Source organism: Miscanthus floridulus, chromosome 2 (genome assembly GCF_019320115.1).
Source record: "Miscanthus floridulus cultivar M001 chromosome 2, ASM1932011v1, whole genome shotgun sequence".
In the NCBI taxonomy this organism is placed as follows: Eukaryota; Viridiplantae; Streptophyta; class Magnoliopsida; order Poales; family Poaceae; genus Miscanthus; species Miscanthus floridulus.
The window spans coordinates 119,825,266-119,853,099 of record NC_089581.1 but is presented as its reverse complement, the minus strand read 5'-3'; the positions used below and the strand labels follow the sequence as shown (position 1 = coordinate 119,853,099).

Below are 27,834 nucleotides of genomic sequence, written 5' to 3'. Positions count from 1 at the left end.
GCGTCCGGTCAGAGTGCAGTGTGCCCAGTGAAGGGGTATAACGGCTCTATTTCATGGGGCTTCTATTTAAGCCCCATGGCCGGCTATGGCTCACATCTTTGGCCATTTTCATTGACATAGCAACCTTGTGAGCCTAGCCAAAGTCCTCCCACTCATCTCCATCATTGATTCATCATCATAGTGAGATTGGGAGTGATCCAAGTGCATTGCTTGAGTGATTACATCTAGAGGCACTTGGTGTTCGTGTTTCGCTGCGTATTTCGCTTGTTACTCTTGGTGGTTGCCGCCACCTAGACGGCTTGGAGCAGTGAGGATCATTGAGCGGAGGTGGTGATTGTCTCCGGCTCCGATCGTGGTGATTGTGAGGGGTTCTTGACCTTTCCCCGGCGGAGCGCCAAAAGGTACTCTAGTGGATTGCTCGTGGCTTGTGTGATCCTCATCTTGTGTTGGTTGTGCGGCACCCTATTGAGGGTTTGGCGTGTGAAGCCAATTAGCGCGTGAACCTCCAAGTGAGTGAATCGCCACAACAAGGACTAGCTTGCTGGCAAGCAAGTGAACCTCGGTAAAAATCATTGTGTTCATCATTGATTCTGAGGTGATTGGTCTTCATTGTTATTCATCTTCATGATTGATTGGTTCTTTCATCTACATGGCGGTATAACCCTCTTGATCACTCTCTCTACTTTATCGCAAACTAGTTGACAAGCTCTTTAGTGTAGCTAGTTGTGAGAGCTTGCATGCTTGGTTGGTGTGGCTCTTTAGTTAGCCTTTGAGAGCACACTAACATAGGGTAGTGTCATAGCTCTTATGTGAATCGACACTATCTAAACAAGAATTGTGGTAGGTGGCTTGCATTTTGAGTAGGCTAGCGCAACACTTGCTTCGCCTCATAATTGTCTAACCATTTTGTTAAGTGTTGTTGTAGAAATTTTTATTAGGCTATTCACCCCCCCTCTAGCCATTAGGACCTTTCAAGTGGTATCGAAGCCGAGGTCACCGTTATTTGAGGCTTAACAACCTTCGGTGTTAAAATGGCTCAAATCAACAACACCAAGAAACCACCCTAATTTGATGGCACAAATTATCCTTATTGGAAGTCAAAGATGACAACACACATCAAGTCAATCAATAGAAAGGTGTGGAAGGTGGTAGAAACCAAAATTGAGATTGGTGATCCAGAGAATCCCACTGCTGCTGAAGAAGTGCTTCTCCAAAACAATGACATTGCCCTAAGTGCCATTCATGATGCAATTGATGAAAGAACATTTGAGCAAATCAAGAATATTGAGATGGCACATGAAGCTTGTAAGAAGTTGAAAGAATCATTTGAGGGCACTCAAGCTATGAAGGGTGCAAAGGCATACATCCTCAAAGAAAAGTTTGCAAGCTTCAAGATGAAGGAGGATGAAAGTGTGTCGGAGATGTTCCATAGGCTTCAAGTGCTTATCAATGATCTCAAAGCACTTGGAGAAGAGGTGAAGGACAAGGACTTCTCCCACAAATTCTTGAGATGCTTGCCTTCAAGATTTGGTACATTGGTCACCATTCTAGTGAGAAGCGGTTTGGACACCATGACACCAAACCAAGTATTGGGAGCTATAATGACCGATGATACCTATAGAGATGATGATGAGAAGGAAGAAAAGAAAGAGAAGAAAGATGAGAAGAAAGATGAGAAGAAGAAGAGCATGGCATTCAAAGCCACATCATCCAAGGGCAAAGCAAAGCAAGAAACATCAAGTGAAGAAGATGAATCATGGGATGATGATGATGATGAGAAGATGGCTCTATTTGTCAAAAGATTTGGCAAGTTCATGGTGAAGAAGGGCTACCGTGCTAGAAGAAAGAAGTCTTCATCCAAGAACAAAGAAGAGTCAAGAAGATACTTCAAGTGTGGAAGCAAAGATCATCTTGTTGCTCAATGCCCATACAATAGTGACAATGATGATGACAACAAGAAGAACAAGAAGAAGGACAAGAAGGAAAAGAAAGAGAAGAAGGACAAGATGGCCTTCAAGAAGAAGAAGGGTGGTTCATATGTAGTCACTTGGGATAGTGATGCTTCCTCAAGTGATGATGATGATGATAGTGATGATCACAAGACCACCAAGAAGGTTCTTGCAAGCATTGCCATCAATGAGAAGCCTTCTCTCTTTGAATCTTCATCATGCTTCATGGCTAAGGCCACTAAGGTACAATCTTGTGATGATGAAAGTGATGAAGAACATGTTGATGATAATGAACATGAAAAAGAAAATGATAGTGATAGTGATGATGATGAACCTACTAAGGATGAATTATTTGACATGCTAGAGGATGCTAAAGAACACTTTGACATTAAGAGAAGGGAATGCAAGAGCTTGAATAAGGAGGTAAAAGCCCTTAAGCAAGCCCTTGATGAGCTCAAAGCAACTCATGAGAAGCTAGAGGTAGCCCATGAGATGCTTGGCAAGGCTCACAAAAGGCTTGAAAAAGCTCATTCCACTTTGCTTAATGAACAAGATAAAAAGAAGCATGTTGAAACTTGTGATGTAGGTGTAACTTGTGATTTAATTGACACATCACTATCTATGCCTATCATTGTTGCTACTACTAACCCTTCTTGTAGCACTTCCACCTCCACCTCATCTAGTAGTGATGGTCTCACTTGTGATACCTCACTAGTGGTTGAGAATGAAAACCTCAAGAAGGAGGTCACTAAGCTCACTCACACCTTAGCTAAGGCTTATAGTGGTGAGGACCGCTTGCTTATGACCTTGGGTAGCCAAAGAGCTTTTCTCTACAAAGAGGGATTGGGCTATACCCCCAAGAAAGGCAAAGCAGCCTTTGCTCCTCACAAGACTAGTTTTGTGAAGAACAATGGTCGGTTTTGCACTAGTTGCAAGCAAGTGGGTCACAAAGAGCAAGAATGCAAAAATAAGAGCAAAAATGCTAATGTATCCTTCATAAAGCTTGATTCATGCTATATGCTCACTAAGGGTACAAATGGTGTAAAGGCTAAGTTCATTGGCAAACCATGGATGGGCTCAAAGAAGAAAGCCATTTGGGTGCCAAAGAGCTTGGTTACTAACCTTCAAGGACCCAAGCAAGTTTGGGTACCTAAAAAGAATTGATCTTCTTTTGTAGGTCAATTACAAAGCCGGAGGAAGGCATTGGGTTCTTGATAGTGGGTGCACTCAACACATGACCGGTGATGCAAGAATGTTCAACTCAATCAACACCAATGGCAATGATGGTTATGATAGTATCACATTTGATGACAATGGCAAAGGCAAGGTCAAAGGGCTTGATAAGATTGCAATATCCAATGACTTGAGCATATCCAATGTGTTGCTAGTAGAGAGCTTGAACTTCAATTTGCTATCCGTGGCTCAATTGTGTGATCTTGGATTCAAATGCATATTTGGAGTAGATGATGTAGAGATCATAAGTGTAGATGGCTCTAACTTGATTTTCAAAGGCTTTAGATATGAGAATCTATACTTGGTTGATTTCAATGCTAGTGAAGCTAAATTATCTACATGCTTGTTCACTAAGTCTAGCATGGGTTGGTTATGGCATAGAAGGCTTGGTCATGTTGGAATGAAATAATTGAATAGATTGATTAAGCATGACTTAGTTAAAGCTTGAAAGATGTTGTGTTTGAAAAGGATAAGCTTTGTAGCTCTTGTCAAGCCGACAAACAAGTTGGAAACACCCATCCTAAGAAAAGCATGATGAGCACTAGTAAAGCATTTGAGTTATTGCACATGGACTTGTTTGGGCCAACACAATACACAAGTATCGGTGGAAATAAATATGGCTTTGTGATAGTGAATGACTACACTAGATACACATGGGTATTCTTTCTAGTGGACAAAAGTGATGTATTTGCAATATTCAAATCATTTGTCAAAGGCATTCACAATGAGTTTGAAACAACCATCAAGAGAGTTAGAAGTGACAATGGTAGTGAGTTTAAAAACACTAGAATTGATGAGTTATGTGATGAATTTGGAATTAGACATCAATTCTCGGCCAAATACACTCCTCAATCAAATGGCCTTGTTGAGAGGAAGAATAGAACACTTATTGATATGGCAAGGTCAATGCTTAGTGAGTACAATGTGAGTCAATCCTTTTGGGCCGAAGCTATCAACACGGCTTGCTATTGTAGCAACCGCCTCTATTGTCACCGATTGAAAGAGAAGACACCATATGAGCTCTTGAATGGTAGAAAGCCCAACATTGCATATTTTCGGGTTTTTTGTTGCAAATGCTATATCTTGAAGAAAGGCACAAGATTAGGCAAGTTTGACAAGAAATGTGATGAAGGATTCCTACTTGGTTACTCCACTACAAGCAAAACATATAGAGTATGGAATTTGGATAGTGGTACTCTTGAGGAGGTTCATGATGTTGAATTTGATGAAACCAAAGGTTCACAAGAAGAAAATGAGAACTTAGAAGATATTAGAGGCATTCAACTTTCAAATGCCATGAAGAACATAGATATTGGTGAATTGAGGCCTAGGCAAGTGATTGATGATGAAGATGGTCAAGTGCAAGTGCTCTCCAACTCAAATGTGCAAGATGATACAAATCAAGCTAGTGCAAATGACTCTTATAACATTGATCAAGATCAAGTGGCTAGTACATCATCTCAACCCAATGATCAAGCAAGTGCAAGCAATCAACTTCCAATCCTCCAACCAACCAATGTTGCAAGAGATCATCCTTTGGATACAATCATTGGTGATATTTCAAGAGGTGTACAAATAAGATCAAGATTAGCATCATTTTGTGAACACTTCTCATTTGTGTCATCTATTGAACCAAAGAAGATAGATGAAGCTTTGAAGGATGTTGATTGGGTGAATGCTATGCATGAAGAGCTTAACAACTTCACAAGAAATCAAGTATGGGAGTTGGTAGAAAGACCAAAGGGACACAATGTGATTGGAACCAAATGGGTCTTTAGAAACAAGCAAGATCAAGATGGGATAGTTGTAAGGAACAAAGCAAGATTGGTAGCACAAGGCTATACACAAGTTGAAGGTCTTGACTTTGGAGAAACATATGTCCCGGTTGCTAGATTGGAAGCAATTAGAATCTTGCTAGCCTATGCTTGTGCCCACAACATCAAGCTCTATCAAATGGATGTTAAGAGTGCATTTCTCAATGGCTACATCAATGAAGAAGTATATGTAGAGCAACCTCCCGGTTTTGAAGATGATAAGAAGCCCAACCATGTGTACAAGTTGAAGAAGGCATTGTATGGCTTGAAACAAGCACCTAGAGCATGGTATGAGAGATTGAGGGACTTCCTCCTCTCTAAAGGGTTCACAATGGGCAAGGTTGACACCACTCTTTTCATCAAGAAGATTATAAAGGATCTATTTGTATTGCAAATCTATGTTGATGATATCATATTTGGATCAACCAATCAAGAATTTTGTGATGAGTTTGGAAAGATGATGGCTAATGAGTTTGAAATGTCCATGATCGGAGAGTTGAGTTACTTCCTTGGTCTTCAAATCAAGCAATTGAAGAATGGTACTTTTGTAAGTCAAGGCAAGTATATCAAGGACATGATCAAGAAGTTTGGCTTGATTAATAGCAAAGTCATTAGCACACCAATGGGAACCAATGGCAACTTGGATAGTGATGCAAGTGGAAATATGGTGGATCAAAAGTTATATCGGTCCATGATTGGAAGCCTACTCTATGAGACCGCATCAAGGCCGGATGTCATATTTAGTGTATGCATGTGTGCAAGATTTCAAGCCTCACCAAGAGAAAGTCATTTGAAGGCTACAAAGAGAATATTGAGGTACTTAAAGCATACACCAAATGTTGATTTGTGGTATCCCAAAGGAGCAAAGTTTGAGCTAGTTGGTTACTCCAACTCAGATTATGCGGGATGCAAGGTTGAAAGAAAGAGCACATTGGGCACATGTCAATTATTGGGAAGATCACTTGTTTCATGGTCATCAAAGAAGCAAAATAGTGTTGTATTATCAATCGCCGAAGCCGAATACATATCCGCTAATAGTTGTTGTGCACAAATACTTTGGATGAAGGCCACTTTGAGTGATTTTGGAATCAAGTTCAAGAAAGTGCCATTGCTATGTGACAATGAGAGTGCAATCAAGTTAACCAACAATCCGGTGCAACATGCAAGAACAAAGCACATTGATGTCCGCCACCATTTCATAAGAGATCACCAACAAAAAGGGGACATTTGCATTGAGAGTGTAGGCACCAAAGATCAACTTGCCGACATATTCACCAAGCCATTGGATGAGAAAAGGTTTTGCAAGCTAAGGAATGAGTTGAATATATTGGATTTCTCAAATATGTGTTGATGCACCCCTCACTCATATAACATGCCTCTCCTTCGAGCAATCCAAGGTAAAAGTTGATTGGTATGGCATACATCCTTGCTAAGGACATGTTTAGTACATCTAGTCATATTTTCAATCTTATTAGGACCTTTCAAGTGGTTCTATTTTATTAGGCTCATTCATGAAAATCAAATAAATTTGATGTTTATATGGTATCACTATTGCTTCTATGCTTGACATGATCTAGTGATAGCATATGACATGTTTATGGGCTTGTAAACCTAGTGTTTAATCTAGAAAATGAGCTATAAGTGTTTAACTCAACATGGTACAAGATAACCCTTATTTGGAGATGTGAAGAAGCTTGTCCTTGGATCAAACCGAGTTAAATATTTTTGGCATATATTCTAGTTTGAACCAAATTTGGAAAAATGATCCTCACCTCATTGATTGACATTGATAATCTCGACCCTACAAGTAACACTATCTATATTTAGAACCTTTGTGGTCATTGATGACAAAGGAGGAGAGAAACAAAGATAGTAGTAAAAATAGTGAAAAAGGGGGAGACATATCATAAAAGGAGAAAAACATAAAGATATCTTGATATATGACATAGGGGGAGAGATAGGACAAAGGAAAGAGATCAACTAACATTTTGAGCACACAAGTAGGGGGAGCAAGCTCATGAACTTGTATGATGCATTTGAATGTGCATTTCATATGTTTGCTTGCATGGCACAAGTTCTAAAATTCAAAATATCCATGCTTGTGTGATATATGCTAGTTGTAAGATTGAATGATGAAATGAAATCACTAGATAACTTTCATTTCCAAGTAAGTCTTTACAAGTGGTATCTTTCTAAAGTATGTTTCCAAGTGGTATTAAGCTAACAATGGTGCTAAGGATGATATATTGGTGCACTCCGATTGGTATCACGATTCAAAGGTCCATCTTTTATACCTTAGCATCATTTGGTAGACATTGACTCCTATATTTCCTATCTAAGCATATGTGCAAGCTTCAATCCAAACTCTTAGCACATATGTAGGGGGAGCAATTGCTACCATTTGGGGTTCATGAAACTTATCCATACTCTTTGACACATGGTAAATATGCTTGGACAAGCAACATGAATTCAATTGAATTTTAATTCATATCTTTGTATAAGGGTTGTCATCAATTACCAAAAAGGGGGAGATTGAAAGCTCTAGTTTGGTTTTGGTGAATTGATGAAACCCTAAGTGCTAACCTAGTTTATCAAGTGATCATGAGATAGGTAGCACACTCCAAGTGGTGAAGCAAATGAAGATCATAGCATGATGATGATGATGGCATGGTGATGATCAAGTGCTTCGACTTAGAAAGAAGAAAGAGAAAAACAAAAAACTCAAGGCAAAGGTATATTTTGTAGGAGCTATTTTGTTTTGGTGATCAAGACACTTAGAGAGTGTGGTCACATTTAGGTTTGATAGCCGTACTATTAAGAGGGGTGAAACTCATATCGGAATGCGGTTATCAAAGTGCCACTAGATGCTCTAACTCATTGCATATGCATTTAGGATCTAGTGGAGTGCTAACACCCTTGAAAATATTTGTGAAAATACGCTAACACATGTGCACAAGGTGATACACTTGGTGGTTGGCACATTTGATCAAGGGTGGTGAAGTTTGGGTGCAAGGGTAAGAAACTCCACCGGTGGAGTGTCCGCCCGTAGAGTGTGGACAGTCCGAAGGTGCCACCGGCGCCCTAGACAGAAAAGACGGAGGTCATTATGAGTGACCGGACGCTGGACTCGGCTAGACCAGAGCGTCCGGTCAGTGGCAGCAGAGGACAGGCGTTTCGGTCAAGTGACCGGACGCTGGATCCAAAAGCACCGGACGCTGACTGCCTGCGTCCGGTCGCGCTGACTTGGTGGTACAGTGGCTAGGGTTTACCACCGGACGCTGGGCTGTGTTCGGTCGAGGTGGACCGGACGCGTCCGATCGAGGAAAACCGGTTTTAGACCCTTACTGTACTCGACCGGACGCTGAGGCTCCAGCGTCCGGTTAGTTTTGCCGGAGCGTCCGGTCAGCTTCGTAGCTGTTGAAATCTGACGAACAGCATTTGAAGCCAGTGACACGTGGCGTCCATCAGTGGACCGGACGCTGAGTCCAGGGTCCGGTCAGTTGGACCGGTGCGTCCAGTCAGAGTGCAGTGTGCCCAGTGAAGGGGCATAACGACTCTATTTCGTGGGGGCTTCTATTTAAGCCCCATGGTCGGCTATGGCTCACATCTTTGGCCATTTTCATTGACATAGCAACCTTGTGAGCCTAGCCAAAGTCCTCCCACTCATCTCCATCATTGATTCATCATCACAGTGAGGTTGGGAGTGATCCAAGTGCATTGCTTGAGTGATTGCATCTAGAGGCACTTGGTGTTCGTGTTTCGCTGCGTATTTCGCTTGTTACTCTTGGTGGTTGCTGCCACCTAGATGGCTTGGAGCAGCGAGGATCGTTGAGCGGAGGTGGTGATTGTCTCCGGCTCCGATCATGGTGATTGTGAGGGGTTCTTGACCTTTCCCCAGCGGAGCGCCAAAAGGTACTCTAGTGGATTGCTCGTGGCTTGTGTGATCCTCATCTTGTGTTGGTTGTGCGGCACCCTATTGAGGGTTTGACGTGTGAAGCCAATTAGCGCGTGAACCTCCAAGTGAGTGAATCGCCACAACGAGGACTAGCTTGCCGGCAAGCAAGTGAACCTCGGTAAAAATCATTGTGTTCATCATTGATTCCGAGGTGATTGGTCTTCATTGTTATTCATCTTCGTGATTGATTGGTTCTTTCATCTACACGGCGGTATAACCCTCTTGATCACTCTCTCTACTTTATCGTAAACTAGTTGACAAGCTCTTTAGTGTAGCTAGTTGTGAGAGCTTGCATGCTTGGTTGGTGTGGCTCTTTAGTTAGCCTTTGAGAGCACACTAACATAGGGTAGTGTCATAGCTCTTGTGTGAATCGACACTATCTAAACTAGAATTGTGGTAGGTGGCTTGCATTTTGAGTAGGCTAGCGCAACACTTGCTTCGCCTCATAATTGTCTAACCATTTTGTTAAATGTTGTTGTAGAAATTTTTATTAGGCTATTCACCCCCCTCTAGCCATTAGGACCTTTCAAACGTGTGGTAGGCCATGTGAGTGACAGCTGCATTGGTCCTTTGTAGTCCATCTCCCGTGTCACAAGGGAGAAAGTATATTTTGATATGCTCCTCTTGATAGATGTCCCTTATGCGTAGATATGAAGTTAATCTTTCGCTATTGCTAAGTATATAAAGATGATAACATACTATGACTTGTAATTAAGAATTACTTAGGAATCTATCTCACTTGTATTTAACTTAGACTAACTATTGCTATATTATGGGAGTTTCTCTCTGAATGTTAAAGTTATCAATTATTAAACTTATCATATACATCTATCTTTAGGTTTACCCCTGTTTAGAGTAAGTGACTAGTTACTTGGTAGCATCATAAGTATAAGTTATCAATCTCTTTAATATCACCATCTATCCTAGTGATAAAAATATAAATAACGATACCTAGAATACTCCCGGTCAAATGCTACAATAATAATCTGTGCGTTTGCAGAATCCTTAATATTTTATTTGCACTCACGAACACCAACAGTCACTAACTTAGGCTCAAGAACTATTGGAGCAAGAAGTTAGGCTCAAGAAAAGGTAACATTTGTTATTCTCTATGGGTACCTTTTACTATAGACTAGTCTCACAGTGTTTCCACTAGCTAATGGGTATTATTTTAATCACTCTGGACTGCTTTGCAGCCACATTGTGTCAACAAGAGCAATCTATAGGACTAAACTATTATCTACTAGATAGCTGAAATATTGTGAAACCTATCAACAGAGTGGTTCATAGCAAAATCTACCCATAAGCTTATGTACTATCCATAAGCAATAAAAATATTATTGTTTCCACTCCTCCCTCTCTCTTGTTTGCCAGTACGGTGGAAGAGGAATTTTTTTATTTCTAGTGGAACCTTTCCTATAAACTACTTGTTGGCCGAACATTATGAGAAAATAATAGTAGCTACGGACTAGTCATGTGGGTCTCGTGTATATGGACTACTTGATTCATATACATTATGGTTGCCCTGAATGGAGCCAAGTCATGTGGATGCGTGCCGCCCACGGGCAGCCCCACGGCCCAGCCACACCCATGGACAAATGGACAAATTGTGCCACCGCGTGCCCCAACCAGACTGTGCGGTCTATGAAGGGAGAAGTCGGGGGAAGAGGATGAAATGGATAGGGACTTAGGGAGAGGGAGAGGGAGAGAGTGTGAGAGAGAAAAAGGACATTAAAATTTAATGCCAGCCCACCTAAAGAAACTATTGATCCGAGAATGTAGTTTGTTGCAATAATTTTGTACTGACTTGGCACCTATAGAAACTATCTCATGGTATTGGTATTAGGATAACCAATGTCCTAATCAACTAGCTAACACCTAGAAAAAAGTAGTGTTATATTCCACTTGTTTCCTTTGCGGAAGAAACCAAACTGAGTGGCAAGACCATCTTCGAATCTATATCTATACCTAATAATAAAGAGGTAAAATTTCTCTTCACCTATTTTTTGTCCGGTCATCCCTTAACTAACTTTGTGAACGTGGAAAACCGCCTATAGCCCTTCTCTTTATATAACTAGGAATCCTAATCCAATTAGATCTCTTCGATTTCGGGTGAATAGGAATCTTAATCCAAATAGAAAAAATATAATAATATGGACAACTAGGAATCTTAATCCAATTAGATCTCTCCAACTCCGAGAAACCGAATCTTAATCCAAATGCAAAAATATAAGAATAGAAATCTAATAAAAAGAAAAGAATGGTATAATTTCTTTGTTTCGTTTCTTTTCTGTTTTTTCACTTTTTTGGTTTGTCCGTTTTTACTTGCTCTGAGTACATGTTGCTTTACGTTCATTTGAGCCTTTTCATTTGGTTCCGAATATGTTCTGATTTTTTTCTTTTCTAGAGTACGTTCTAATTTTTGTCATGACTGTTTTCTACTTAATTGGCTTCGAATATGCTAAAAAAAATTCTCGTAGATGTTTTTACACTAGCTCGACATTTTTTATTTTGTCTTCATTGTTTTTTCAACTGGTTTTTTCGTGTTCTAATAAATATAATAAGAGTAAAAACAAACAATAAATAAGAGATCACAGCCATTTTAATCTTTGACTCCTTAAGAAACAAAGATTTTTACCACTAATTAATTTAATTTTTGACTTGAACTCATGACCCATGCTACAACTCACTACGTATCGGATCCCGTTGCAATGCACGGGCATGTTTACTGGTTGAGAAAAGATACCATGTAGAAGAAGTTCATTGCTCTTACATTTTCTCAGAAAATATTTTAGAAAGGTCCAAAAAAGTGAAAAAAAATGTTTCAGAGAACTTTTTAACATAAACATTCTCTACACTTTGTTTCAGAAACTTTTTAGAGAAAATATAAAAAAATATAAACTTGGAAACAAAAAAAATTGTTGAAAAGAACATGAAGAGAGAAGGGGGCTCAAAGACTAATGTCATAGGGTAGATGAATTTTGCAGTATCTTTTGCAATGGATCACAAAGGGCTAGACAGCGAAGGGTGGGAGAGGGGATAGTGAAGGAAAGGACGGGCGGTAGGGGTAAGCTACTCAACCTCAAGGGTTGCCAGTCTGCCACTAATCTCATTCAGATCCAGATCTACACTACGGAAGAGGGAGACCTCCCACAATTATTCCATCCGATCACTACCCCACAAAAACGTGACTATTTGGTTAGGCCAAACTATGCTTCCTTTGATCTGCTCATCTGCAATCTATGAAGTTTTCAAAAAAAAGATAGGTACATATATAAATTAACAGCCGCTACCCACGAATAAGTGCTACCTATTACTCAAGCTTAAATAGTTCCCTGGAATAAAACACTTTGGAGCAACAGGATACCAATAATTTTATTGCATAGGCTAATTCTGGATTACAAATTTGCGTTCAAAAATTCTGAATTACAAATTAATGTGGCCTCAGCAAACATTGTAAAATTTGCCGCTTTACATGGATTCTTGAGCTCAACATACAAGGATAATACCTGAGTTGCCACAACAATGTCATCAATCAATTTACAGTAAAATACATACTGCGTTCAAAACAGAACTAGCTTCTCTATCTGTTTTCTACAGTGAATGGAAGCATTCTCATTATTTTGGTTCAACTGAGCGGCTTGTTTGATTCTATTCCATTGTCAACAAGGTTGCTTTTCTGATCAAATTTCATGACAACCAGCTTAGTATGTCTATAAATCACTCTGGCATTCAGAAATAAGAGAGGCTTGTCCATCCTTAAAAACCTTAACATGACAGAGCATTCCTCCAGCTTCATCTGCAAACGTTATTTTTCTTTGTTTCCTTGGTGCTTCAGGATGAGAAACAGCATTCTTCTTTGCTAGGCTCTGCAATTGAAATTTTAGTACAGACATGACCAAAATATCAGTTCAGAGTCATTTTCTTCACTAAAAAAATTAGTACGATCTTCAAAGTGGATAGATACAAACCAATATTTTACAAAAGCGACTGCAGTCTTTGTTCATTATCGACAGCCATTTTCTCGTAGTCCTCTCCACTTCTAATGCATCCTCAGAGGCTGCTCTGATCTGTCCATAGAAACATTGCATCACATTAATCAAATATAAACATCATTCAAGTTGCTTTGCTTTGCATAAGTAAACATAAACTGGATGTTTTCTGAAATAAATTTAAAATTGAAAGAAAAAACATATAACTGTTCAAATCCTGTGTTATGTACTTTGTTTTTCAGTGAAATAAAGATTTGAATCAGAGCATTTGGAATCCACGCTTAGACCCACATCTACTGGTCAGCTGGTATAACCTCAAACAGTTCCAACAGTATTAGAGGTAATTCATTGCAGTTGTCCTAATTGGTGGATATAGTATTCCTAGTCTCCTAGAGGAAACACTTTCAACAATTAATCTAAGAACAAAATATGCACCTGCACTAACAGGTATGCTTATGGTACAAAAGAGTACAAGTATGTAAACAAGACCAGCAAAAACTTTTTCTGCCAACAATTGACTTGCATGAGAAACAGACAGATTAATCAAATATTTTAGTCTCAAAGTCAACGTTTTTTTCTATACAAGGATATTAGCATGTACTGATCTTAGCATCTACTCCCTCCATTCTAAATTATAAGACGCTTTGACTTTTCTAGATACATTGTTTTTACTATGCATCTAGACATAGTGTATATCTAAGTGCATAGCAAAAGCTATGAATCTAGAAAAGCCAAAACATCTTATAATTTGGAACAGATGGAGTAGTAATCAATTAAGCACTAACAAAAAAAAAGCATTGCCTGGTATTGTTAAACATTGCCAACTAAAAAGGCAACACAGAAATGAAGACAACCAAACTAGTACATGGCTTCGAGGTTAAAGGAGTAATCAGATTGTTTTCTTATCTATCTTTAATGAAATGAAGTGCAGCTCTCCTGCGTGTTCAAGAAAAAAAAATAGGACATGGCTTTAAGGTTAAAGGAGTATCATATAAATAACAATCTTGAGAAAAATTAACCTCCCTTATCATGTTACTGGAATCACATTATTTTGAGTAGCAGTTTCGAAACCTGGTGTAACTTCAACAAACAGAAGTGCTTATCTATTTATTGTGGGAGCAGCAACTTTACTAGAATTTAGAATGAGAAGTGCATATTCCATTTCATGTCTCACCTCGGCAATGTTAAAGTTAGGAAGTAAAGAATATGCTTCTGTTGACAAACTTTCGTCCACTATACTTTTCATGTGCTTCAAGCTCCTGATAAGCTTTGCAGCTATATTTTCCATATCATGCATCTGCCTTTGTGAAAACTCAACAGCTTTCTCAGTGTCTAGGACCACTGGTGAACTTCTCATGCAAGAACAAGTTGTCTGTTGATGGGGTGGGGATCCTGTTGACTTCAGAACTCCTTTGCTTGTAGGGGAGACAGAAGTCCTGCCCTTAAGTCTCCTGTCTGTGCAGAACATTGATCTGTCTTGCATGTGTGCTGGCTGAGGCAATGATATTGGAGTTTTGCCACGATCTTCAATAATGATTTTGCTCTCTGCAACAAGAAAGAGTATGATTATAATTGATCTTGTAAAAATATTAGAAACAGACAGCATATATTGCTTACTCAATCTTTGGACTCCATCACACAAATCAATACCAGTCAGAGCACTGCAAAGCTTCTCCTGGGACGTCGGTGACATAATCTAAAAAGAGGAAAACAAAAGAAGTTAGTACAGATATCTTGCTAATGCATATGCAATGGAACATTGTTGAAGGGATGGTTCAGACCTTTCTCTTGGACAGTAATACTTTTGGAGCATGTTCTTCAATTGATTCTTCATCCACAAAAAATTCTGGCTTTTGAATTCGCCCATCAGTTTCCAGAGAGGTAGCAGAAGAATTTTGATCTCCAGCAGATAATTTTTTTGATTCTTCAGCATTAGAGATCTCTGGCATGACACTGCTAAGGTTGAACTTATCACTACACGACTGGTATAACTGATGTTGAGGCACTAATTCTTCTGCTGATCCTTCATCATTATTAATAGATCTACAAATGTCATAGCCTATTGTAGAATTTAACTTATAAGGCCAGTCCACATTATTCGGAGGTGAAATATTATCATCTGAAGCCTTTTTGTCTTCAGGACAGTTGTCAGTGAAGTCAATAAGTGAGCTCTGAATCACAGTAGTATCTGGGGGTCCAACAGAAGATTTATTTTTAGAGGCCGTCCTTTGTGCATTATTATTCAAAACATCATATACTATACTTTCTAGCCTTCCCTCCTGTGAAACAAAATTGGCTGGATGAGCCAAGTCAATAGTCTTGTCAAAGGTGAATGTACCAGTGGCTGTATCTCCAATTTCCATATCTAGTAACATATGCTTTGGTCTTACACCACAGCAGACTATTGAATCCAATTGGCCCTCAGCCTGCATCCGCGCAACCCCCTCAAGTGAAGTGCAGTTCATTTCTGTGCTTCCACATAAATCAGATTGAGTATCTGTGCTAGACTCATCAATAGGAGACAACTCTTCCAAAATCTTTACAGGTTCATTCCCATGAGCAAATAAATTCCAGTCCTCATCGTTATCTATACGATCATGGCAGGACTGACTGAAAGAACAAGCCACAAATCCATTTGCAGTAGAAGACTTATCCATATCTGAATTAGTTATACTTTCAGATGTTTTCTGATGATTGCTCACTTCATCAATGAGACCCAACGAAGAAACAACCTCTGTTGCCTTTGCAGCTGTAATGTCATCAAAATTGTTTTCTTTGAAACTGCAGGTTTGTTCGCAGGAATGATCAGAAACATCGGCTAATTGAGCTGGTTGGGTCATGAAACAAGATTGAGGCACACGGTCATCACCCTCCATCAGCTTTTGTTGCAGCTCAAAGGATGAATGCTCAGGATTCTTTATGGAACAAATAGAAGTTACAAATTCAGAGTAATTTGTATCTTCAGTTTTTATTTCACAAAGTACATCAGGTTTTGCACAGCTCGCTAGAGCTCCAGCTGTATTGTTCACTTCAGCACAACACATTTGCTCACCAACTATTTCTTCAGTACAATCTGAAAGTGCAGTATAGAAAAAAAAACATTTAGCCACATAATTGAAAAAGGGTATGTATATTTCAAGGAAAAGTATCTGCAGAAACAAAAAAAAAACTCTACACATTCATCTAACACATCTAGACGATAATAGACAGTGATATAAGAACTGGACTTCATATGAACAGGCTAGTGACTCACCAATAACAATTTTAGACTGCTCCAGTTCTGCAACTCTCCTTCCAAGCTTCTCTAATACTGGGTCTTGCATTGTTGCTTTGAGCAGGGAGCTCTTTGCAGAACTAAGAATCTCGTCTCTCTGTGATGTTGTATCTTCCTCTTTCGCAGCAAATGGAGAAGATCTTAGTGCATCCATCTTTATATTTGCTTTAGCAGGAGATGTTTTTGGCCTCTTCTGTTTCAATGCAGTAAGAGGCTTATCAAGATCAATGTTGTCTTCTGTTTTAGCCTGATTCTTAATGCCACATCCTTCCAATGTGATTTTTGAAGTCTTCCGATTCTTAGCTTTACACTGAGTTCTGAGATCCTTGAGAGATACATCGTGACAATCTTGTTCGCTATCCATGTCACTGACAGAACCAACACTTAGTTCAGAATCAATGACTTCAGTTTTGATCCTCTTAAAAGTAGAAGGATCCCTGTCAGAACATTCATCATAAATTGTGTGAATATTCTTGAACCTTGTAGATCTTCTAGGACAACCAAAATTAAGATTTGTGCGAGCAGAAGCAGGCATTGTGGCTTTGGAAAGCAATGGTACAGATTGAAAAATATTTCCTGTAGAAATGCAGAAAATCAAGTGTTATGATCAGGTGCATGCTCCATAGACGCATGAATATGGATGTTTCAAAAAGCAATAGGAGCGAACGGTCAGGCTCTGCCTAGCACCTAGGCAGTTATATTTTTTCCAAGCAAGAGTAAGCCTTGTTAAACACAGAAGATATGGGCATATGGCATATATATTAAAAGAAAGACTTTGACATTATCACATATCCTTGAGTTCAATGACCATTATTCATCTTCCTCCATCTCCATTTGTCTCATTTTCCTTCACATATAAGTCTTAACCCACTGTAAATGAAAAAATGCCTAGACGTAACAACTAAGTCTAGGCGAGGCAATGATGCTCTGCCTAGTGCCTAGCGCCTAGCGCCTAGGTGCCGCCTAGCACTGCTTTTTGCAACAGAGATGAATATCATCTCTCAAACGTAAGCGCATATCCAATGAGAGCATCAAACTTTCCAGTAAAAAGAAAAGAAGGGCAGCAACTTAATGTAATAAGCAAAAACGATGTTGACAAAGAATCACATGGTAGTTTGCCCTTGAATTCTTCAAGATACAGGAAAACAAAGGCGTGACACTATCGAAACAGCATAGAAACAATACATAAATGTGCATACGTGATCTTCTACTAATAAGCAATTGTACGTATGTGTTGTACAGGAATGATCCATAAACCACACTAGAAATAAGACGAGACACTGCTATACATCAAGGACCAGACTTCCACTACCCAGCACAGGGATTAAAAAATGAACAGAGAAGTGGACAATCTTGCACGCATATTTCATTTTAAAGAATGCATTTTTTTTGTTCAAATTTGCTCGTATGAATCAACTCTGCAGGGATTATAAAGGAAGAGGACAGAAGTTGCATCCCTGTACTCGTAAAAAAAACAGTGGCCAGTGCCACCAACCAGTGGCATTGATCTTGAGAAACTGGGTGGGAAGACTGAATCCCTGAAACGAACACTTTTGCCCGAGAGGAGCATTTTTTTGCCTAATCCCCAGTGGCCAGTGCCACCAACCACACCCCCCCCCCCCCCCCCCCCCCCCCCCCACCCCCAAATCACAAATCAATAGCAACGGAAACGACGGAAACAGTCCTAGCCACGGCTCATTGGACCACATCAACTAACAGATCTGCAACTTTCGGTAGGGAAATGCCAAGATAAACAAAGATATTTTTTCCAACAAAAAAGATAAACATAGATCTACTACGGCCCGCAGACCAGAGAGGGCCGTCGCCCGCCGCAGCGGCGGGCGGGCGTGAAAAAGCTGGAGGTGCTGACCTTGGATGACGGAGAAACGCGGCTGGCGAGCGGAGGGGGAGACGGGGCCCGGAAGCCGGCTTCTTGGCAACGCCCGAATGGGGAAGGAGCTCTGGCGTCCGTGAGGAGGAGAGAAGGAAGCGGAGGGGGAGGGGGACTAGGAACTTCGGCTTACTGTGAATAGTATAATTGCTGGGATGCGGGGAGGCCGGGAGGGAGCACGCGAAGTAGCTGGGCAAATTTCGCGCCCTTTGTGCGAGCGGGCGGGAAACTGCAGCCGCCAGCCCGCTTCTTGGAGTTTTGAGTTTTGGCGGAGACGCGGGGGGGGGGGAGCCGGGGAGAGACGGTCAGACGGGGAAGAGATAAGTAGATGGATGCGAACAGCCCAACAGCAACAGGGCGTGGCGCCGTGGGCCGTGGCGGCGGCAGTGTGAAACTGTGAATCGACCGCTCTTGAGTTAGGGCAGCTCCAACGGTCTTATAAGAAGAAAAAAAAAAGCAAGTAACTCATATGATATTTTAGTTAATAAAAAATAAAGAAAAATAAACTAGTTCTTGGTGCAGAGCTAAACTCACACACTCTCTTATGATTGACATAGGTTTTTTGCTTGATGTATTGCTCATGCTGGTTGCATTTGGTGTTTCTGCATGTAAAAGGTTTAGAGCACAATTAGCAATGAGTACCTTCTCCTAGGAATTTTGAGTACCATGTTCCAGAAAATTTCTATTTTTTCTGTAATTTAATTCTTTTTCACTTAGCCAAATATTTTTTTGAAGCATCTAATAATATTTTCTTAAGAATCAAATACTTTATTTGGATTCGTCATATCTAAATCTATTTAAGGGGTTATCCCCGTAAAATTCCCTAGATCTCATATATTTTTCTTGGTTTAAAATATGATTTCAGAATTTACCTAGAATTATTTTAAAACTAGGAATAAACCTCAAAACTAAAAAGTCATAACCACATGGTGAAAAAAATCATAACCATTGGTGAAAAAATCATAACTATGGGTGTGCATCCAACGGTTGGAAAAGGGCCACTAAATAAAAACACAATTGGTTGATCCGTTGGGCTTCACCGAGGAGACTCATAAGGTGCCTCTTTGTACACTATTCCTTAAATGGTTACATCAAAATAATCCTTGAATATACCTCACTAGATGATATATGTCGGGCTCCGCTAAGGAGCACCAGGTGGTAAGGTGCCTCTATGTACACTGTCCCTCAAATGGTCACACCAAAATATTCAACCACTAAGGTTATTAGTGGATTATATGGTGCACATAAGTAAGCATATCTAGGTTTGAACTAGCCATTGCACCATGTAACTGGGTGCATCCATTGGAGTTACCAAGCCATTTGCTGGGGCAAAGCCAACTATAGTGCCTCCTCCTGCTCTTGCTTTGCAGATCCCATTACCTGCGAGGTGTCCTGGCGATGTTTCTGGTGGAGGAAGTGCATCACACCGTTATGGATGGACTCCAAGCTTGACTCCTAGCCGGACTAGGGAGAAGCTGCTCCCAATTCTTGGAAAAGGATTTGTGGAGGCGAACGGACTCCCAACTACCAACTAGGTTGTAAAGGCAGCGTTGTGGGCACCATAATGGATAGCCTCAGTAAGGCATGGTACGTATGAAATTGCAAGCAAGAGCAGGAGGCGGCGCTGCACGCAAGAGGAGGTGGAGGCATCATGGAAAGAGGGGGTGGAACCATGAAAAAATAAGGGATAGAGGGAGAGATAGGGGGGAGAGACAAGGGAGAGATGAAAAGATGGGTGGATGAGAGAGATCAAAAGATAAGGTCTTTCATAATGTCACAGCAGTGCCCAAAAATCATCGAGTTCCACATATGAATTCTGGCACCACACTTGATAGCTCAGCGGTGGACAGCACCAAACATCACTTGTGCTAGCGAAATTTTTAACTACATAGTCATATGGTGCATCTCTTTTCTAGGGTATGTTGGTAAACCAACAGCTCTAAAAATTGATTTTAAGGTGCACTCCAGAACGTCAACTATGGTTAGAAAAACTTCTATGCGTAGAAATGGGCCAAACCACAAATCGCAGTTACAAAACCAAAAATTAGAAACAGTTGGTTAGTTGAGTCTCTCAAATGGCATTTTCTAGAGGGATTTTTTTGATCCAACCGTTACAAGAAAAAAAAGCGCCTCAAAATCCTTTGTGTAGTGGTGTGTTATTTATACATACTTCCTTCAGCCTAGTTTATAAGATATTTATCATACATCAAGAATTAAACTTTATAGAGAAATTTTATTATGGTTGGAGAAATGAGGACCATTGGTGAGGAGCAATCGGGTGGCTAGAAAAATTGAGGTACTTAACGGGAAAAGTACCAGGAGGTGCCAGGTGCAAATTTAATTCGTGGGACCAGTACAAAAAAAAACATATTCTTATTATTTTTTAGATTTTTTATGTATTAAGGATAAAATAGTAAATTCATATTAGAAGCAGGTCAGAAAACTGATGACTCTGCTCGTCCATTCGAGTCACCGCGAGCACTGAAGCTGATGGACGAGGCCGAGGACCATGTTAAACAATATAAGTTCATAATTATAAACAATAATACAAAATGGTATGATCATATAAACAATATATTATAAAAATAAAATGATCAAAGTGTATTTTTAAAGACCATGATATATCAAACTATGCATTATAAAGTAGACCGGTGGGAGTATTTTGCATCCTCTCCACCCTTTGCATTATGTATCTACTATGTACTCACTTTCCCCGGTTTGCAAGTTTTTATTCCGATTTTGCATTCTCTTCACCATCTGCACACCGTATCTACTAATAGTTTTAATCACTTTTCCCGTTTTGGATTTCCATTATGGTTACCACATTATGCGAAATTGTGTGTGTGGAGAACCCTACAGCTATCAAAAGGACCATAGGGCTACAGGAGAACCGCAGCTATTTCATACCTGAGGAAAAGTTTTTATATTGATTTTGCATTCTCTCTGCCCATTGGCATTCCGTGTGTACGAAGTGTAGTGACCGTGCTCAATACATACAAGGTCATGTGTAATCGACTATCGAGAAAAGCTATATCGATTTTATTTACTTTCAACCCTTTGCATTTTGTGTCTAGTCGGTCATTGGAGTCATTTTCCCCAGTTTGCATTTCTTATAAATTCTATAATAATGGTCATGTGTAACTTGTAGGACTGGAACCTAATGTGCAAAATTTTGTCCCTGTAAATGATAGGCCATAGCAAAACCTTAGCGCACATGTTCATGAAACTTGAAATCATATATAATTCAACTCCCTCTAATGGCATCAGTCCTTTTTTAAGTGGTATAAAAGTGGAGGTCGCAAGAAGTGACAACTGCATTACCCATGCTTTTCTTTATTTCCACCAGATAGCAAATATGAAAACAAAAAATCTTGACAGCAAAGAAATCAGAAACAATTCTACCACTTGAGAGAATGTGCAAGTGAACGCGGAGGGTTGGATCACCCAGTTGACGAACTGCAATCCTTGGTATGTATGCCGTACAAACACTTTACGTAGAAAAAATATGCATGAAAGATTGCTCGCGTTAGAAGGGCAGGCCTGGTGCAGTGGTGAGAGCCGTCTTATTGAGTCACCAGGTCACGGGTTCGAAGCAGCCTCTCCGCAGATTTTACGGGGATACTTGCCTCGATTTTTTCCTTCCCCAGACCCCACTCATGTGGGAGCTTCCGACACTGGATCTGCCCCTTAAAGATTGCTCGCGTTAGAAAACCAAAACGATGGGCAATAGCCCAAGGTATACGACATTAACGCACCTATGAAGGGGAATCAGTCATGTACAAAGGCAAAGAACCATCTCGTGTTGACATCATTTGGTGCAAATCCAATACGAGCACACCCTTGAGTACACAGAAACGGACGAACAGTACCACCACTTGGATAAACATCTGCTTTCTACGATGCAATATAAAAAGGTTTTTTTTATCCACGTCATTATAATTTTACAAGTTCGAAGATACGCCATTATAATTCGCTTATTTAGAGAACTGCTATTATAATTTCATGTCTCTCTTGTCTATGTTATTTTTCTACACTTATGTCGTATATGGACCCATCGTCAGACTATGCATAGTTAAGTCTCCGCCTCCTCTCTGTTGGAAAGGCCCGCAAGCGGAGCGGTGGCCTGCGCTATCACCCGCTGCGATTTTTTTTATTTTTAACACTTTTTTAAAACTATTTTTAATTATAACACTGTTTGTTTATTTTTTAAAAGCAACACTTTTGGACGCGCCTGTTTGCATGGCGTGGCAAATTTACGCTGCCGCGCCATGCATGACGGCGCGGCATGGGGCGGTCAACGGCCGCGGCGACCGTTAACGTGGCGGGGCCGACGCGTCGTGCATCATGGCGCGGCGAGGCTTTACTTACCCGTTGCGGTGCTGGCTCCCTCCCTTTGTTTGTCTGCCCGACTTGAGGTGAGGCCGCTTGTGGCGCCCGCGCCATTGCCTCCCGGCTCCCCCACGGCCAGCCGTCGACTTTCCCTCCCTTGCTGACCCCCTCACTACCTTCCCCGAAACTCCTCCTTGGCCTTGTCAAGGTAATGAAGCTCCTCGGCCTCTACAGTGGATCGAATGATTTGAATGAGTAGTTAGGGTATGGAGGAAAATATGAGTTCGTTAGAACGTTGGATTGAATGATTAGGATTAGGATTGCCAATGTTAAGGTTAATTGGTTAGTTAGAATTATGATTACCATGTATTCTAAGGTCAATTTTTATATGAATTTTGCTTGTTTGAGTTTGCATCTCAACTTTTATATATGAATAAATATATGGACACACCGTTGATGTACCAAATTTTATTTTTTAGTGATCAAAGTATAGTTTTTATATAGTTTGCATGTTTACATCTAAGATAGAGTTTGGACCAAAGTGTAGGTTATATTTTATTTGTTGTAATGCAAATGGTTCTCATTGATATTAATTTGTGATGTTTTGATTTTTATTTGTTAAATTACAACCGTTTTGTTAGATGCAAGACATGTATCGGGAGGAGTTTTGGCGAAAACGGGATCGTCCTAGAGAATTATACCCCGACGCGTCTAGCAAAGATGCCCCCGTCCCTCCTAACCTCCCTGTCCCTAACTGTGACTGTGGTTTCCCGGGCGACGTGTTTCAATCGAGACATCCAGACACAACGGCGTGTTGCTTCAACACATGTAGTCATTTTAATTTAAGTAATTATTTCCACTATTTTTTCATTTGTGTAAGTAGGCTACTAATATTTTGTTGGAATCTTGTTGTGTAGGCCCATAATGATACTCTAAACATGTTTAAGCCATTTGCAAGGTCATTCAATCATTTCATGTAGTAGTCACTCATAGGGCTAGCTAGTGTAATCACATGAAGCTTAAGTGTTGGTTCATGAAATGTGACCATTAACAAAGTCCTACTTGCTTAACCTAGGTGTTGCTATATGTTTGTGTGACTCACATCCACCAAGTACATGTGTCCACTCATGATCATATGCATAGATACATGGAGACATGAAATAACGAGAAAAATTGCATATGTTTAAGAAACATGCGATAATAAGCAAACGTTGCAGATGTTTCAATCCAATGTTTCAGTTGTAAATGCTTGTTTATGAATGCTTGATGATCATGCTCATGTTATGCAAGTCAAGTTATGCAAGGCTAACACCCGAGGTGTTACATCCCCTCCCCCTTATAAAAATCTTGTCCCGAGATTTGCAAGACCTACCATTCTTGGAAAAAGGCGGGATAAACTTCTCGTAGATAATCTTCTCTTTCCCACGTAGTATCTTGTTCACTATGATTGTTCCACACCACCTTATAGAACTTAATAATCTTACTCCATGTTACCCTCTCCATCTCCTCTAATACTCGAATTGGCTTTTCTTCATAGGTCAAATCCGATTGAAGCTGCACGTTGGTGGGTGCAATAGCTTCTTCAGGTACTCGAAGACATTTCTTCAACTGAGAAACATGGAACACATCAAATATTGCACTCATCTCTGGTGGAAGTTGTAACTTATACGCAACATTTCCTTTTCGTTCTAAAATTTTGTATGGCCCTACATATCTTGGTGAAAGCTTCTTTTTCATCCAAAATCTCTTCACACCTTTCATGGGTGATACTCTCAAGTATACATAGTCACCCACTTCAAAAGTCAGTGGTCTTCTTCTTCTGTCGGCATAACTCTTTTGTCTTGATTGAGCTGCCTTCATATGTTGTTGGATGATACGTACTTGCTCTTCGGCTTCATTGACAAAGTCAATACCAAAGTATCTCCTTTCACCAGGCTCAATCCAATTCAATGGAGTTCTACATTTTCTGCCATACAAGGCTTCAAATGGAGCCATTTTGATACTCACTTGATAACTGTTGTTATAGGAGAACTCAGCTAAAGGTAACCATTTCTCCCATGAACCCTTTGAAGATATAACACAAGCTCTAAGTAAATCTTCTAGGATTTGGTTCACTCGCTCTGTCTGTCCTGAAGTTTGCGGATGGTATGCCGAACTTCTAATTAGCTTGGTTCCCAAAGCCTGGTGTAAGTGCTCCTAGAAACGAGCTATGAACTGTGGTCCTCGATCTAAGATTATAGTCCTGGGTACTCCATGCAGTCTCACGATCTGGGAAACATATATCTCAGCGTATTTTCCAACTATATACCATGTGTTCATGGGTATAAAGTGTGCTGACTTGGTGAGATGATCAACAATAACCCATATTGAATCATGACCTTGTGGCATCATTGGAAGGCCTGTGATAAAGTCCATGCTGATTTCCTCCCATTTCCATCCTAGAATAGGCAATGGCTGAAGTAGTCCGGCAGATTTCATATGGACAGCTTTTACTCTACTGCAGTTATCACACCTAGCAACATAGGCTGCGATCTCTTTCTTCATCTTAGTCCACCAAAAACGGGTTTTCAAATCTTGATACATCTTACTACTACCTAGATGGATGGACAATTTGGACGAGTGAGCTTCATCTAAAATTTGATTCCTTAGCTCACGGTCTTTTGGTACCACAAGTCGGTCCTCAAACCATAATACACCTCTTTTGTCCAATCTAAAATGTTTGGTTTCTTGCTCTTGCATTTTTCTCTTGATGTGACTTATTCCTACATCTGTCTGCTGTAGCTCTATGATTTTGCTCTCAAGTGAACAACTGATCATGATATTGTGTAGTACAGCAGGATGTAACAAGTTGAATCCATCTTCCAATAATGCTTCCACGGTGTTGCAATGAGACTTCCGACTAAGTGCATCGGCTACTACATTAGCTTTACCCGGATGGTAATGCACTTCTAAATTGTAGTCCTTAATCAATTCCAACCATCTTCGTTGTCTCATGTTCAGTTCTGGCTGGGTAAAGATATACTTGAGACTTTTGTGGTCAGTGTATATATGACATACATTGCCCAACAAATAATGTCTCCATATCTTTAATGCGTGAACAACTGCTGCAAGTTCTAAATCATGTGTAGGGTAGTTGACTTCATGTTTCCTCAATTGCTGAGAAGCATATGCAATAACTCTCCCTTCTTGCATAAGCACACATCCCAAACCTATGCCTGATGCATCACAAAATACATCGAAAGGCTTTTCAATATCTGGTTGTGCCAGCACAGGTGCTGTAGTCAACAAAGTTCTGAGGGTGTGAAAAGCTGTTTCACATTCTGGTGTCCAATTGTACTTCTCATCCTTCTGAAGTAGTCTAGTCATAGGCTTAGCTATCTTTGAGAAATTTGGAATGAAACGACGATAATATCTTGCTAACCCTAGAAAACTCCGAACTTCATGAACCAAAGTTGGGGCTTTCCAATCCATGACCTCTTGTACTTTTGATGGGTCTACAGAGATTCCATCTCTTGATAAAATGTGACCTAAGAAAGGTACTTTGCTCAACCAAAATTCACATTTGCTAAACTTGGCATATAGCTTATGCTCCCTCAATCTGGATAGGACAATCCTCAGATGCTCTTCATGATCTGACTCATTTTCTGAATAAATCAATATATCATCGATAAACACGACCACGAACTTGTCGAGTTCGGGCATGAATACCGAGTTCATCAGGTACATGAAGTAGGCTAGAGCATTTGTTAGTCCGAAAGACATAACCAAATACTTGTATAAGCCGTACCTAGTAGAGAAAGCAGTTTTAGGTATATCCTCCGATCTGATCTTTATCTGATGGTAACCTGATCTCAAGTCAATTTTGGAGAATACCTTTGCCTTCGCTAGCTGATCGAACAAGATGTCAATGCGAGGCAATGGATATTTGTTCTTGATGGTCATAGCATTGAGTGGTCTGTAATCTACACACATTCTCAGTGACTTGTCCTTTTTCACAAACAAAGCTGTACATCCCCATGGAGATGAGCTAGGTTGAATAAGACCCTTGTCCAATAGATCTTGCAATTGAACCTTAAGTTCCGCTAACTCGTTGGGTGGCATTCTATAGGGCCTTCTGGATATGGGTGCCATACCTGGCACTAATTCAATCTTAAATTCCACCTCCCTATTAGGTGGTAAGCCTGGTAATTCCTCTGGAAATACATCCGGAAACTCACAAACCACTGGGATATCACATATGGTGGTGGTTTGGATAGCGCAAGCTAAATGTTGGAGTTCAAAATTGCGGGAGAGTGGTACTAGAAAAGCATTCCCTCCCGTGGGTTCTCTCAACATAATAGTGCGGGTGCTAGTGTCAATAAGAACACCATGATCCTTCATCCAATTCATGCCTAAGATTACACTTATCGATAACCCGGGCAATATTATCAAATCCGTTGTGTACTCCCTCCCTTGTATAGAGATGAGTACATTTTTACTATCTTTTTGGTAGTAACAGTACCCCCTGCTGAACTTATGTTATAACCCCCTTTGCTTACTTCAATTATTTCTTGATCATGTCTAGATGCAAATGCTTGACTCATAAATGAATGAGAAGCTCCCAAATCAAATAAAACAATAGCGGGATGCTTATTGACGAGAAACATACCAGCCGTGACAACTTCTCCAGCGGGCACTTCCTCAACAGCGGTATAATGCACGTATCCCGGACGTGCCCTTGCGTTTGCCTGCCTCTGATTGTTCTGATTTGGGTTGCCATTCTTCTTGGGGTGGGGGCATTCCTTGGACCAATGACCTAGTTGGTTGCAGTTGAAACATGGTTGATTATTCTGAGTTCCTGTGGAGCTTCCCTGACTGCCAGTTCCTTTTGGTAAGGCAATAGTGAACGCCTTACGAAATGGTTTCTGAGGTCTGCCGTTCTGAGCTTTAGGTGGTGGAGGCCTAAACTTGGGTGCAGGTGGATGGAATTGTGGCCTAGCTGTGATAGGCGCTTTCGACTGGGAAGATCTAGAGGCACCGGCCTCATATGCCCTCTTGCGACCCTTAGCAACTGCATGCATGTTGTTATGGTTTTCTTAGGTCAAGGCATCACTAATAAACTTATTGTACGTGGCACACCTAGAATTGGCCATGGTCTTCATCAGTTTGGTACCCAGACCTCGCTTGAAACTCTCTATCTTTTTCTCTTCAGTATCCACAAAACCTGGAGCATATCTGGATAGGTTGTTGAATGCGTGCATATATTCTGTAAGAGTCTTTGTTCCTTGAGTGAGCCTCATAAATTTGGCAGCTTTCATGCGCATCAGGCCCGGGGGAATATGATGTCCCCTAAAAGCCAGCTTGAACTGTTCCTAGGTCACTCGCGCGTTAGCGGGCAAAGATGACAGGAAATGTGTC

General features: G+C 40.5%; 1 protein-coding gene across 2 annotated transcripts; it reads right to left on the bottom strand.

Moving 5' to 3' along the window:
• Nucleotides 1–12,338: 12,338 nt before the first annotated feature.
• LOC136539493 (uncharacterized) lies at nucleotides 12,339–18,209 on the bottom strand. 2 transcript variants are annotated; one of them, XM_066531459.1, is made up of 7 exons: nucleotides 18,088–18,209; nucleotides 16,197–16,793; nucleotides 14,725–16,016; nucleotides 14,561–14,639; nucleotides 14,118–14,488; nucleotides 12,923–13,021; nucleotides 12,339–12,820 (listed from the first exon to the last, which is right to left on the bottom strand). In XM_066531459.1, the coding sequence occupies exons 2-7, from the start codon at nucleotides 16,750–16,752 to the stop codon at nucleotides 12,665–12,667; spliced, it is 2,553 nt and encodes an 850-aa protein (XP_066387556.1). In that variant the 5' UTR covers nucleotides 16,753–16,793; nucleotides 18,088–18,209; the 3' UTR covers nucleotides 12,339–12,664. The 2 variants fall into 2 exon arrangements, with proteins under 2 accessions (XP_066387556.1, XP_066387557.1); XM_066531460.1 differs by having other exon boundaries at nucleotides 16,197–16,654; nucleotides 18,088–18,173.
• Nucleotides 18,210–27,834: the final 9,625 nt, after the last annotated feature.